The 14637-nt window shown below is 39.7% G+C and overlaps 1 protein-coding gene across 3 annotated transcripts in view; it reads left to right on the top strand.

Moving 5' to 3' along the window:
• Window positions 1-4980: 4980 nt before the first annotated feature.
• The window catches only part of LOC134543316 (tetraspanin-5), an 80753-nt gene continuing 71096 nt past the window's right edge, over window positions 4981-14637 (top strand). The window contains exon 1 of one of the 3 annotated variants that reach the window (XM_063388258.1): window positions 4981-5432. In XM_063388258.1, coding sequence (XP_063244328.1) covers window positions 5346-5432 — 87 coding nt within the window. In that variant the 5' untranslated portion in view covers window positions 4981-5345. The remainder of the gene's footprint in view (window positions 5433-14637) is intronic. The other 2 variants (XM_063388257.1, XM_063388255.1) reach the window with 2 other exon arrangements.

Raw genomic sequence — 14637 nt, forward strand, 5'->3', positions numbered from 1 at the left:
TATTGTTCTGCCCAGAACATTGCAGAAATAGTGTTTGACTACGTCTGATGATTGTTAGCAAGTGTGAATTAGCATTTCCATCGTTGAAACCAGTCACTTATGTAAAAAACAGGTTCTTTAAAACTGTTTCCACATTGCAAATGCTAACTTCAGACAGTGTTTTGGGTCAAACCAACATGGCACAGACTATAATCTGAACATTGGTGCATGGTTGCCACTTCTCAAATAAGATGGTAAGGAAATTTTTGGGGTACTCTGATATTTGAAACACGCGTATTCATGTGTAAAAATAGACCTTTATTTACTAGTGTGTGTCCATGTCTTTAAGGGATTCTAAGATTTATTTAATGGGTTTATGGTACTCAAAAGATGATATTTAAACCTTTTGGAAATGTCTGTACTAATTGACACAATTCTAATGCTAACACCGGATCCAACCTCAAAGTTGAGAGTTTAGAGTTGGGAATTATGAGTTGCGAAAGAATACAAATGCATGCAAAAGTATGTAAATGTTTACAAATGCATGCAAAAGTATGTAAATATTTACAAATGTATGCAAAAGTATACAAAATCTGTGCTGCTCTGCTATCTGTAACTGGCTGTAAAGATGTTTAAAATCAAATTTTTTTTTAAATCCCAGCACATCGAACATACGTTACACACATTATACATGTTAACACTGGTACCGAATCACATCCGGTACCCTGTGATTCTCATATTACTCTACCGGGCTGTGAAAAGGTTTCACTTGAAAAAGGGCTTCACCTTGTAAGCATGTAACCATGCAGAAGTGGGCCATCCCATGTTTATAACACTGGATGCCTAATGACAGTCTACCATGGTTTAGCAAAGTCACTCAGGCAAATGTTTATGTTATTGATTGCTAGAGGCACGCCTGACTCCAGTCCACATATGGCTGTGTGTACATGTCTAATCACCCCCACTGTAGATAGAGACAAGTTAGTTTTATTTTTTAACCAATTTTGTTTTTAAAACAGGAGATATCAGCGCTATTGTTTTTATTTTTTATGAATTTTGTTTATTCATAATGATATATTATTGAACATACATGGCACATAAATGTTTTATGATGCATATTTCACCAAAACAGTGTCATCTGACTGACAGACGATGCACTCGGAACAATAAAAATTTATCTGCAAGTACTTATTTGAAAAACGTACCAACATCGTAAAGTAAAAATGAGTTACTTATCAGTTGTAAGATCAAAAAAGAGCAAAATAAATTTTTCCGCTCTATTTAGTACATTTTTGTAAAAATTTCACACAGAATACATTACATTAATTTAATTTTAATATATTAAATATTATGTTTTTGTGATTTGAGTTAAGATTTGATTAAAATTGCAGATAAATTTAATGATAGTACAAATTTGAATTATGGTGATTTATTGTGTATTTACTTACATTTGGTGTTAAGTAATGTAGTGACATGTTTTTCTGTTCCTATAGATGAAGCATTTAGCTAAAAATATACCGGGTTAAACATAAATAAATGATGGGATCTCAAAAGTTCATAATTTCAAAACTATTACTCATAACATAATGAGTGATCCTCAAGAATAAAAAAATAAAAAATTCCCAGTTTTTTAAACATCGCTCAATACTTGGCTGGACTCCCTTTATTAGAGATTCAAAATGGCGACAATGACAGATACAAGTTGTCGTGCATTAGAGTACGTAAGGGTTTGTTATCCTTTATTTCTGTGAAGCGTACATTCATAAATTGCTATGGAAAGGAAGCATCAAGCAATGAGAGAATATTTTAAGGTGGTATAGACAATTTAAAGAACCGGTTGCTTGTGCAAAGAGACAAGTGGAAGAAGTGAGGTAAACATATGTTCCATGTCCACTGATGTTGACTGTACCAGAAGCTCATGAATTTGGGAAACTGTAACAGTCCTCGGAAAACAATAACAGAAAATTTTACGATAAGAATTTAAGTTCAGCTTGTATCACTTACAATTATTACAAAATTTAATACCAGAAGAAAAAAAATTAGTTTATTATCCTTTAGCAATTTCATGCAAGAAGGATTGGAATTTGAATATTTCACTAATAAACTGATATTCTCCGATAAAGCAACATTTCATTGAACAGGAAAGAGAAATTGTTACAATGTTGGAGAGTGGGTCCATATATTTCCCCATGAAATTGTGGAGTTGGAGAAAGATTCAACAAAAGTGAAATTTTTTTTTGCAATATCGCAAACAAAATTGCACGGTCAATTTTTGGCCAGTGTAAACGGTAAATAAACTAGTATCTAGTAATTATCTAGACATATTATAAATATATTTACTTCCACAACTGAGAGGGAACGAATTTTGTGTTTCAACAAGATGGAGCTCTACACAGTTGTGCTCTAGATGTTCCTAGTTAAGTAAACAAGGAGTTTCCAACACGCAGGATTGGACTTGCATGTGACGATGATGTGCCATTATTTATATTACAAGATCCCCTTACATCTTGTGATTTCTTTTTATGGGGTTACATCAAAAATCTTGGTTATAAACCAATATTTGCCAAAAAAAAAAAAAAAAAAAACTTTGTGAACTTAAAGAACTTATCCGTGCTGCATTAAGAACTGTTGATAGTTAGAGACAGGAAAAATTAGCAGAATCATTTCGTGATAGGCTGAAATTCAAACATGTGTACAATTCTGCTGGTTCTGCTATTGGCTCGCAGTTTAACTGGAGCTCTCTGGGCCAATGAGAGACCATCGGCCAAATAAGCATCGTAATCACAAGTTACCCAGTGGAGATGACTCACAATTTAGTAACCAATGAACACGCGTGTTTACTTGAGAAGTGCAGAGGATAATGGAGGCTATCCTAGAGGTCATTGAATCCGCTAATTTTTCCGGTCCCTATTGATAATGAAATACTGCAGAAAATGTGGAATGAACTTGATTACAGATTAGATGTTTGTCATGTTATGAAAGATTCACACATTAAACATTTGTAACTTATCTCTGATTATGTTATGTGGAATTGAGGTAATTTTTAAAAATATGAATATTTCTTTAACTGGTCATTCATTTATGCTACCTATTGCTATAACCAGGGGCGTAGCCAGAGGGGGGGGGGGGTTTGGGGTTCAACCCCCCCCCCCCTTTTAGCACACAAATCTTTAATTAATTTCTTATTCATCACTCAAACAAATTTCATATTAAAATTAATAAAATTTTTACCATTACAATATTTAAATTTAAGAACCGAAAACTGCTAAAATAGCACTATTTTACACCTTAAAATCCAAATTTTCCGGGGGGAGGAACCCCGGACCCCCCAGTTTAATACGGAGGGGCCATGCTTCTTAACACCCCCCCATAGACAAATCCTGGCTACGCCACTGGCTATAACAACAAATCTGTAGTAGCACTGGAAAGTCCCCACTGCACCAGAAAGTTTTCTTTCATCCCCCTAATAGGGATGCTTGACAGCCATTTATAATTGTAGAAAGGGGTTAAGGCATGAAAAAGTTATCAGGGTAAGAGGAGATCTTGGTCCCCTCTTAGAAATTTTTGTTCTTGTTAGCAATTTTATTTTTGAATGAGGAAAATTTAAATGGGTTATGGTTAATTAAAGATTAAGCCATTGTAATTAAAGTGAAAATACTTTATACAAAAATACACTAATACAATAGTAAACTAATTGTTATATAAAAATTATTTTAAAAAACATTATACTTGTTTTATACTCATGATACACACTACTAATCTTGAGGCATTTAGATGGCCTTTGTAAAATGTTGAGAAGGGGTGTCTACTCTGCCTTTCTAATTGTTACATCATTAATAATATATGTAATTATGTTTATTTTAATGGTTAGCACTAAAATTAAATTTTTAACCTTTTAACATTTGGGGCATTTAGATAGTATAATAATGTGAACATATAATTCGTTCCTTTCACTTTATAAGGAAACTGTGTCTAGTAACAAAAGATTAACGAAACAGCGTCGTGCTTTGTTACGAATGCGTAACATGTGTATCATGACTGATTCAAAACTGAAACACTTGGTATCATAATTAACGAATTTGCATGACATTCGAACAAAGCGCCACCCTACAGAGCTTGTGTAGCATGAGTAACGGAATGGTGCGTCACGTCAGAATCCATGTCGGAGCTGCCTCGCATCTCGTGACGCACTGGAACTAGAGCTGTAGCAAACCGTGTGTATTCGCCATTCGGTACTGAGTAATGGGTGCGCCATCTAGTACCGAGTAACGAAACATTACACACAAATGCATTTCGTTACTCGCATTTTTCGTACTATGGGATTTATCGTTAGAATGTTGTTTAAATTTTATTGTCAATAAATAACTTTCGACACCTATTTCTTGCTTTTTCATTACAAGCGACGCATAATGGATTGCGATGTTATTGTGATATAAAATAAGATCACGGTTAAAATTTTCAAAATAATAAATCCCTTACAAATTTAGTAGTGTCCATAAACAGTTCACTTGCAGTTCTACACTTTACCTATTAAATCATATTAAATTTAGAATGACTTAAACACAAGTCTGGTTCAAAATACGGAATGCGACGTCGTACTGTACACGTACGCAATACGATTTTTTCTCTCGATTCGTTGCTCTAACTTAACATAGCATGTTATGACATGAGGTGTCAGAAGTAACGAGTAACGTAACCTAATAATCTCGTTTGTCTATGAACGTAACCAGGGGCGCAACAACAAGGGGGGGGCAAGGGTATTTTGCCCCCCCCCCTGAAACCTTGAAGTGGGGGCAAACTGGGGCAAATAAAGTGCTGTGTAATCAATTTTTAGATAATAAAACTGCTTAAATAGCACCATTTTCCACCTTGAAATACAAATTTTCCCGGGGGGGGGGGGGACCCCCGGACCACCCGCTTCAATAGGGGGGGGGGGGATCGATGATTCTTTATAAAAATATATATTGCCCCCCTTTTGGAAATGTAGTTGTTGCGCCCCTGAACGTAACGATACGATAGTAACGAGTACTAATTGTTATAGTAACGAATACATACGGCCCATACGGGTACGCTTTTTTTTCGTTACTTTTACACCTCTACTCGAGAGCGAGACGCACTGGAACCTAGCGCCGTGGAGAGCGGAGGAACTGCGGTGAGTGACAGCGCCAGCTGGAGCGGTGGCGGACATTGAAACTACGTGCTGCCGAACAAGGGACGGTGGCAGGCAACAATGGAGTAGGCTAGTGCTCTTGCGATGCCAGATGGGAGTGAAGTGAGTGTTTGGATGATGCCTGGTGGTGTGGCGAAAATCGTGAACAGCTGATTGTTAGTTTAGTGCGGTTACGTGTGTCCTAAATGCATCGAAAATGCCAGTGCGAAAGTACAGAAGAGACACCAGTGAGGTTAGCTGCTGCCTGAAGTATGTCATATTTGGATTTAATGTCTTGTTTTGGGTGAGTACAAAGGTTTTATCTGCTTTATTGTCACGGCAATGGATTGGTATGTTTTCTTTTATTCTTCTGTAATTGTAACAGTACGAGTGTTTTACCATATTCGCGAAAATATTTGTTTGTGATGTTTACATTACGGTGCATACATATGTATGCAGATGATGGAGGTCGTATCTATAACACTCCCCTGTAGGATGGTAGCTCTCATGACGTCATTTCTTAATAGGTTATAAATGTACTACTATTCAATTAGTTCCAACGTTCTAGTTCTGACATTTCTAAGTGATACCATTCATGAATGATACAAAAATAATTTTTAAAAGGCATACCAGTAAACCCACATACATAAATTATGTTTTCCTATGTATCACCGCTGGAGTATTTTTTTTTTTTTTAATTTTATGGTTCTTTGATGCAAGCCAAGGTTCGATCTATTAAATTTTATAGTTTAGTAGTATTACTGTTGTCTGTATAACCTATTATGGTTATTTATCGTTTGATACTAAAATGGCTGCATAATGAGAAAAGAAACAATAACTTGTTAAGTTATTTTCACGAGTAGCTTCTTGATGTTTTTTCGTACAGGGTTTTTAATTCATCTTTTCTCCCTCTTAAAATCTCATAATTTTTTTGGAAGGTGTTAGAGAAACAAATATGTATGTACCTAATTAAAACCCATATTTTTAATTTGTATGCAATTTGAACAATGTCATTTGAGCTATGACGGAATTTACCCTATCAATATTGCATTTTGTGCTATGTTCAAGCCATCTTTTAACTTACGCATAAATTGGAGCAATATTAAATTTAGATTTATCGCCATATCGTCCCCATTTATATTGGATACATAATTTAGTGTTGCATACTACATTTAAATAATATGTTAAAAGTATTGTTACGTCCAAGAAGAAAAGTTTCCGTCCTCTTAGGAATGCGACGGAAGGTATCTCGCGCCGCGCGCTTGTGGCAATGACAGTTGACAAAGGAAGTCACTGAGGCGCTCAGTGGAACGTCCTCGTAACGTGGCTTGCAGCCCGTTTGTCCCGAGCCGAACATGGCCTTGACCTGGTCGCGAAACAATGGCGGAAAATGCGCTCAGTTAGTTGCGGTAGGAACGCAACGCCTCTGAGGATAACTTTTGGCTATTGTGATTTTGAACGCGGCTTGCTCCCACGCCCAATTTCACTGCTTGCCATAACGCAAGTATGCTTGTCCGCAATCAACTGTGTAAATTGTTCCTCTTGCCTCTTCTCCCTTATCTTTAATCTTTATCGAAAGCCTAAAATTGGCTTGTACACATACAGTTGTGACCGTTTAATTAGTCTGCAAATTTTTTCCTTAGATGTCACCCACCTGTTTGCAAGCTGGCCTAAATATGCCTAGTTTTCACGGCAGCCTAATTATATAGCGATTTTGAATGAGAAGGAAATTTGCCTTATAGGTAGGGGCAGGCATTTTTCGCGAAAAGATCTGAACACATATTAGACTTCAATAAGGTATAGTACCCGCACCTATGGTTTCTTCCTTGTGATTGGCGGCCGTCTGCGAGAGAAGTCGTTGCCTTATTTGACCGAGCCACTCAGGACGAGTTTGCTTCCGCACTGAATTACTGTGATTGGTGTTGTTACAATCGATATGTACCTGGGAGAAACTCACCCATCACGAAACATAGACGATGCTACAGTGTTTTAACTTTCATCTAGTCTCGAAATCTGGTGGCAGGTATACATATTTGCAGTCTAATAGTTCAGATTTTTTCGCTGAAAATTCCTGCCCCTAATTTTAAGTAGAGACCCGGAAATTTTGTGAATTCGATAATCGTCAGGCTAAAATTCAAAGCCTTATGTTTGTCCTACCAACGTTTGCTTTTACATTTTACATGCTAGAACATTTTTGTTAGGTGGCACTACCTGATTCGCTTTTTTCCTAGCTGGGCATCGTTGGCTCCTGGTCGCAAAGGGGCGTGTCCAAATAACTGCTGTCCAATCATGAACACAGTGCAGGAGTATGCATGTTTGCATTCTATCTTGCTATTTTAATGAATGCGCGAAATTTCCGTACCTCTAATTATAAGCTGCACTTTGACCTGAAATATTAATTAATAAAATATTAAGTAAAATAAATTCTTAAAAAATAAACTTGTAACAGCGGTATGCATACTGAATATAACCAAATTAAGAAAGGTAACAGCGGTATGCATACTAAATATAACCAAATTAAGAAAGAAAACACGAGGACTATTGATTACGGGACTAATTCGTCTAAATAGTTTATTCTCTATGGGTTTAAGGTTTCATTTTTATTTCTTAATTTACATTCATGAATTTTTTCCAAGACAAAAAGTGCAAAACTGCTATGGCTTATGTCCAAATAATTGTATTAAATCAGAAAGAGGAATGTGGTATCGGAACGTTTTCTGACTCAAAACATTATCTTCCTAGGAGCTTGACCTTGTAAAAATAGATTTCGATTAATTTTGAAATTCGCATGGATGGACACCCAATTTGCGGAAAACCCGCTCCTTATTTGCGAGGGCTGAAACAGAGCCTGTGCTGTGATCTCGCGAACGCAGTAGCAGATACTACCGCAGAGCCAAAATGCGCTGCTTCTGGTGAGTGTTAGTATCTGCAAGCGTAGTGAGAAGTCTTTTTTTTTATCTCGTACGAAAAACTAAACTTTTGGTTCGACAGTATAAAATGATCAGCACACGGTATAGTTTGTCAGGATCGTTAGCGGACACGCGTTATTTCATCGCGAGAGTTTTATTAAGCTCTCTAAAAAATAAAGCATAAAATAAAACTAGAGGCGATTTTGTGGCCATTTAGCTCTTCAGTCTTTGTTCCAGAGTAGGTACAGTCTGATAAATATTTTTAACTGCAGGTAGAGGTAACTATAACTAGAGGTAAGTAGCCAAGATAGTACAACGTTCATTTATACTTATGTACTGCATTTTTTCCATTCATCGATATACGTTTTTAAGCGGAGGTAAACTATGAATAGACGTTAAATTTGATTTATTCAAAAAATATTTAAATTTCTCCCAAATTAATACTGTGGGACGTAAAATATTTGATAATAGTAATAAAAACTATTAATGACACATTACTTGTTTGATCATTTTTTTTATTCCAACCCTAACGGATGTAGAACGGCCTGCAGTAACATCAAAACAAATGGCAAAGTGCAACTCGGAGACTTGTAGCGATGCTGCCCGCGCGAAAGTTACGGCATGTTGATGGAGAGCAGTGTTGAGCTGTTCTGGTCGCCTGCCCCGTGTGCGCCCGTGCGCCGCCGGCCTCGACCGCTGTTCGCGGCAGCCAAGGCGAAGGCCCCGGTCCGTCGCCCGCCGGCGGTGACGTCATCAGAGCGTAGCGCTTAGGCCCGGAGCACACTTGCTGCACGTTGCGTCATTCTCAATCGTGTGGGAAGAACTTCAAAGAAACCCAGCTTAAGAGGGGGGGGGGGGTGCTAGTTCTCTTTCCGACTTCGTTAAAAGTAGGGACTGGAAAAATTCGCAGGGTCAATGACCTCTAGGATAGACTCCACAATCATCTATGTACTTGTGCATATAACACGCGCTGATTGGCTACCAACCCGTTACACCTGTCAACTGAAATGCTTGTGATTCGTTGTTTCTTTTGTTGAGGATTTTTCTTTGGCTTAGAGTCATTCAGGTAAACTGTAGTCCAATCACCGGAGCAGCATGAAGCTGAACTAGTTTGGATTCAAGCCTATCGCGAAATTAATCCGCGATTTTTTCCGGTCTCTAGTTATAAGTGGCAAAAAGGTAGTTTGAGCGTCCCAATCGATGATTAGGGACAGGAAAAATTCGCGGATTCAAAGACCTCTAGGATAGCCTCCATTATCCTCTGCACTTCTCAAGTAAACTAGCGTGTTCATTGGTTACTAAATTGTGAGTCGTCTCCACTGGGTAGCTTGTGATTCGAAACTTATTTGGTCTATAGTCTCTCATTGGCCCAGAGAGCTCCAGTTAAACCGCGATCCAATAGTAGAACCAGCAGAATTATACACATGTTTGAATTTCAGCCTACCACGAAATGAATCCGCGAATTTTTCCGGTCCCTATCGATGATTGAAGAGTGAAGTTTCATTTCTAGCGCGCGTGGTGGTCACGCAGCCATGTTTATTTTATATTATCAGCGCAGTGTGGAAGAAGGGACGGGCGCCGACTGTGGCGGAGCAGAGGTCGCGCACCGGAACAGCCGGCCGCCGCGTCACTTCCTGCCCAGCGCCGCGCGCAAGGCCACTTTGCTCTATTGGCTGGAACTACCACGGCGCGGCGGGAGCAATGCCTTCGCTATAGGCTAGTCTGGCTCGCGCTTATGTGGCAGCGCAGAGACGTTTGCCACGTTTCTTAACGTTGCAATTCTACAATTGTAATAGAGACCGGAAAAATTCGCGGATTCATTGCGTGATAGGCTGAAATTCAATCATGTTTACAATTCTGCTGGTTCTGCTATTGGCTCGCGGTTTTACTGTAGCTCTCTGGGCCAATGAGAGACTATCGACCAAAGAAGCGTCGATTCACAAGCTACCCAGTGGAGACGCCTCACAATTTAGTACCCAATGAACACGCGTGTTTACTTGAGAAATGCAGAGGATAATGGAGGCTATCCTAGAGGTCATTGAATCCGCGAATTTTTCCGGTCCCTAGTAATAAGATTATATATATTACTCTTGATGTTTTTTTAATGCCATACAGTGCCCTTCGACAGTATTATCAAATTTGTAGACATTCAGAAATTTAAACAAACAAAAAATCAATTCTAAGCAGCAATTATTATGTCACAAGCTAAAAAAAATGTATTTGTAGCAGACGGTCACTATTAATAAAAATGTTTATATTAATTATGTACTATGACCATACAGTAAATAAAAATTGTATTAAATTATATAAAAAAATGGTAAATATATTGGAACCAAGGTGGCGTTTTTTTGTTACGTTTCCTTATAAGTGAGAATTGAATACTATCAGATGATTCTGATGATGAAATTTTTATTTCCAAAATTCTCTCTCTTTTTTTTTTTTTAACCTTTTTGAAAATGTTTCATTGCTTTATAAAGTTGTATCTAAAAACTTTGGTGTTCATTGGGTGTATGAAACAAGGACAGCGCTAATAGCAGATCTTGTGCATTGGAAAGAGAGAGAGAGTAAGTGCCCATTAAATGCGAACAAAGGATGGGAATAGGTATAGGCATGGATCTCAAAAAGGCCCCACGACATATGCAATACTCAGCCAGTGGCCGCTTTGCGAATACCGCGTTGTTTTCTGGTGTGAGTGTGCACTACATAAACTTGTTTACAGTTATTTCGCAGTCTCTCGTTTATTCGCCTGCTGCCACGTCTTACCTTCTGGCGTGCAATGCCCTTGATTGGATGCCTGATTCTTTAGATTTATTTTTACTGTTAGCTTGCTATCGTCTGGGGCTTGTCAAATTATGTAACAGCAAGAATAACAAGGTTTTACAACCTAGCCCGTCACCAAATAATAACATGAATTTTCGGTATCCTAGTTACAGTTCATTCATGCTAATACGGACTCTTTTTTTTAATTCTTGCTTAGAGTTTTCTTTCATCCAACACGTGCTTAAAATGTGACACTTGTCCTAATACGTTGTCAGTAGTGACAGGTGTACGGCAGGCTATGTTAGAGTGGAATGCTGCACAGTTGTTGCCTGTAATGGCTGTCAGAAGTATACATTCCAAAATGTTCAGTTGGGTGAATTCATAAAGTACACCATCCACAAAACGTACACTCTTTGTATCAGGGGTGGAGGATAATGAATATTAATGTTGCTTTTTCGGGATTCCGAATTAATGTTTGAAAATAGGATATAACCTATACAAACATGAAGCTTTTCACGTGAATACAAATGATGAATATTCGTCGAATTACTATCTAGTGCTCCGTAATAGATAATAATTACAAATCTCTAGAGACCGGAAAAATTCGCGAATTCATTTCGCGATAGGGTCAAATACAAATAGTTATTCCTCAGTGCTGCCTCTGCTATTGGCTCACAACTCACCTGGGTGACTCTGGGCCAATGAGAAAAGCCCGACCAAAGCTTTATCGAATCACAGGCTGCTACGTTGGGACGTCTCACAAGAGACCGGCCAATGAGTGGGTGGCATTTGATCGAGTGTAGGTAGAACTGTGGAGTTCATCCGTACAGGTCATTGAACCCGCGAATTTTTCCGGTCCCTAATGCATGCCCCCTACCACTCGGCTATGTCGAGCAGTTTTCAGATCACGCGGTTTCTTCGGGAAGTCCTGCTCGCCGAGCGTGTGGCCGGGGGGGGGGGGGGGGCGGGGCCCCGGGAACACGTGTCGGGGAAACACGTGTTACGAAACACTGCCGTGGAAGGAAACGGGGTCTGTCGTCACCGGCCGAGGCGCGCGCGCGCGTGCGTGAAGGGCGGGGGATGCGAGCACACGGAGCTACTGGCGGTCTCGTCGTGCGACTGCCGGGACGAGCTCCCCTGACCCACTGACACTCGGAGACGACGCGACGGTCGCTCGTGGGCCGCCAGCCCCGGCTGTCGCTGACGCCATCGGTGTCCGAGCGATTGCCGCGTCTAGCGCGGGTCTAGGGACCGGAAAAATTCGCGGATTCATTTCGCGATAGGCTGAAATTCAAACATGTGTACAATTCTGCTGGTTCTGCTATATTGGCTCGCGGTTTAACTGGAGCTCTCTGGGCCAATGAGAGACCATAGACCAAAGAAGCGTCGTAATCACAAGCTACCCAGTGGAGACGACTCACAATTTAGTAACCAATGAACACGCGTGTTTACTTGAGAAGTGCAGAGGATAATGGAGGCTATTCTAGAGGTCATTGAATCCGCGAATTTTTCCTCTCCCTAAATATGAACAACACGAGAAAAAGTGAATTTGCTCGTTAACGAGGGTACTGGAGTACCCATCTCTGGTGAGTACTGAAAGACTCGCTGAAAAAAAATATATATTTTTTTTCAATTGTGCACCCAGCTTTAGAGTGCAGTGTGTGTTTGGCCCGGCACGGCATGGCGGGATGTACTCTAGCATGTTGTGTAGTTGGCAGTCCGCTGGTCTTCGCAACGCTTAATACTGTGAAACAAGTTTTTGGACGGCAACTCCGCCTAGCTACGCCCGTGTGTTTTTCTTCCTTAGCTGCCTGCTCGCTATTGAGTTCAGTGTGTCGCCTCCCCCCTCCGCTGACTGTAAGTGAAGCTGTTGGCACAGCAAGATGTAACGGTGCCCCACCCACCAGCCCCTAGCCGCCTGGCGAGGCGCACGGGTGCGCCGACTCGAGACCATGTAGAAGGTGGTTCGTGACGAAGTGACGACTGCTCTTGTTAGCAGCGCACAGTGTTGCAATAACAATGCGTGGGTTATCGCGATGCGCCTCCGCGCACCACTGTGAAGCGCGTTAGAGTGCACGCGCAGTTCACATGGCAGCGACGGAACTCGTGGTCGCCAGAGCTGGTGTATAAAGGATGATAAACTATTAAGCTCTTTCACTTATCCCACTTCGTAAAGATTTACCTTGATATGTATAATATATTATCAAACAATGTTGCCATCCGCATCTGTCTGTTCGCTTACTTCTTCCAAACTACACAATAGATTTTGATACGGTGTTTGCCATCATTTATAGAATTTCGTGTGTAATACATTTATATTCAAGTTAAAGATAATTGAGAAATCTCGGATGGTTTGTGGCGTTTTTAGGGTGCTTACATGGCTTACGCTGACTTATGCACGACTGATACATAAAATTAATGTAAAAAAGTCCTTAATAGCATATCTTTCATAATTGTTCCTTTGTAATGAGATATTTGTGAAGCTTTTTTGACCGACATAGTATTAATCCTCATCCAATTAAGTATGTTATGTTATTTACCTTAAACATTTTATTTAGATTAAAAATGACCTTTACATTATTTCATATGCGATCCGTCATACCGAGATTTTTAGCGCGATATTAATAGGCAGCTAATTGCTTTTGTCGGTTTATCTGTATCTTAAGGATTTGTATTTTTCAACTTCATCATTGCGTGTGACTTTTAAACCAATCTGTTTTGTGTTTTATCATGAAAAAAAACTTTCGATATTGTTTACAAATAAATTATTTAGTAATGGGCAGTACGGGTTAGTATGTGTTTAATTTTTCAAAATACCGGGCACCTACAAGAACTTGATACTTAAAAGTACTTAGGCTACTTACTAAATCTAAATGACACCACATTAGTACATCGTATCTGTGCGTCTAAATTCTACGTACAAACTTTGGCTGCAGATTCATTACGGCAAAGCAATTTTAAAACATACATATGACTTATGGTTGAGGGTAAAAACACGACACAAAAGTATGTGGAAATTAAAGATGTTACCGCCAATTATTTCGATAAAATATTTTTTTTGTGACAGTGACAAAAAAAAATTGGCAGTGGTTTGTAGAACTTTACATATTACATTAAACATAATCCAGAACGCTAAGTACTTTCTTTATTATTTACAATAACGATGTTGGCAAGTTCACGTGTAGCCTCAGCTTAAACACAAAATTGTTCAGCTATAACTAGGGACCGGAAAAATTCGCCGATTCATTTCGCGTTATGCTAGAATCCAAACAACTGTACCTTCATGTTGCTTCTGTGATTGGCTTACAGTTTGTCTGAAGGACTTTGAGCCAATGGAAAACTTTCAACCAAAAAAAGTATCGAATCGCAAGCGTCCCAGTTGACAGATGTCATGAGTCGATAGCCAATGAGCAGGTGGCATTTGCCTGAGTGTGTAGGGGGTTGTGGAGTCTATCCTAGAGGTCACCGAAAGCGCGAATTTTTCCAGTCCCTAGCTATAACAAGTGAAAGGAGCCTATTGCAGAGTGCTGGAGGGATGACGTCACCGCAAAGTGGCTCTCGGCTCGAGCTGAGCAGACATTGCTTCATCACAGCGCTCGACCGACTCAGTTTTGTCTTTTTTTTCCCTAACCTAACTAAAACTAAGTGTATTCGGGAGGGGGGTTAGGGAGGGACCTAGGCGCGTCTCAGGCCGAAGCCTATACTCCTGGTCATGCTGGGGTTAGCATGCATCATGTGCTAGGAGGGGATTGGTCAGCCATGGCAGCGATTGGCGCCATGACTAACTCCCCTCACTCACAAATCTAGACTACAACTGGAGATAGGTTGGGCCCAGGTAAG

This window comes from Bacillus rossius (assembly GCF_032445375.1).
Source record: "Bacillus rossius redtenbacheri isolate Brsri chromosome 9 unlocalized genomic scaffold, Brsri_v3 Brsri_v3_scf9_2, whole genome shotgun sequence".
NCBI lineage: Eukaryota > Metazoa > Arthropoda > Insecta > Phasmatodea > Bacillidae > Bacillus > Bacillus rossius.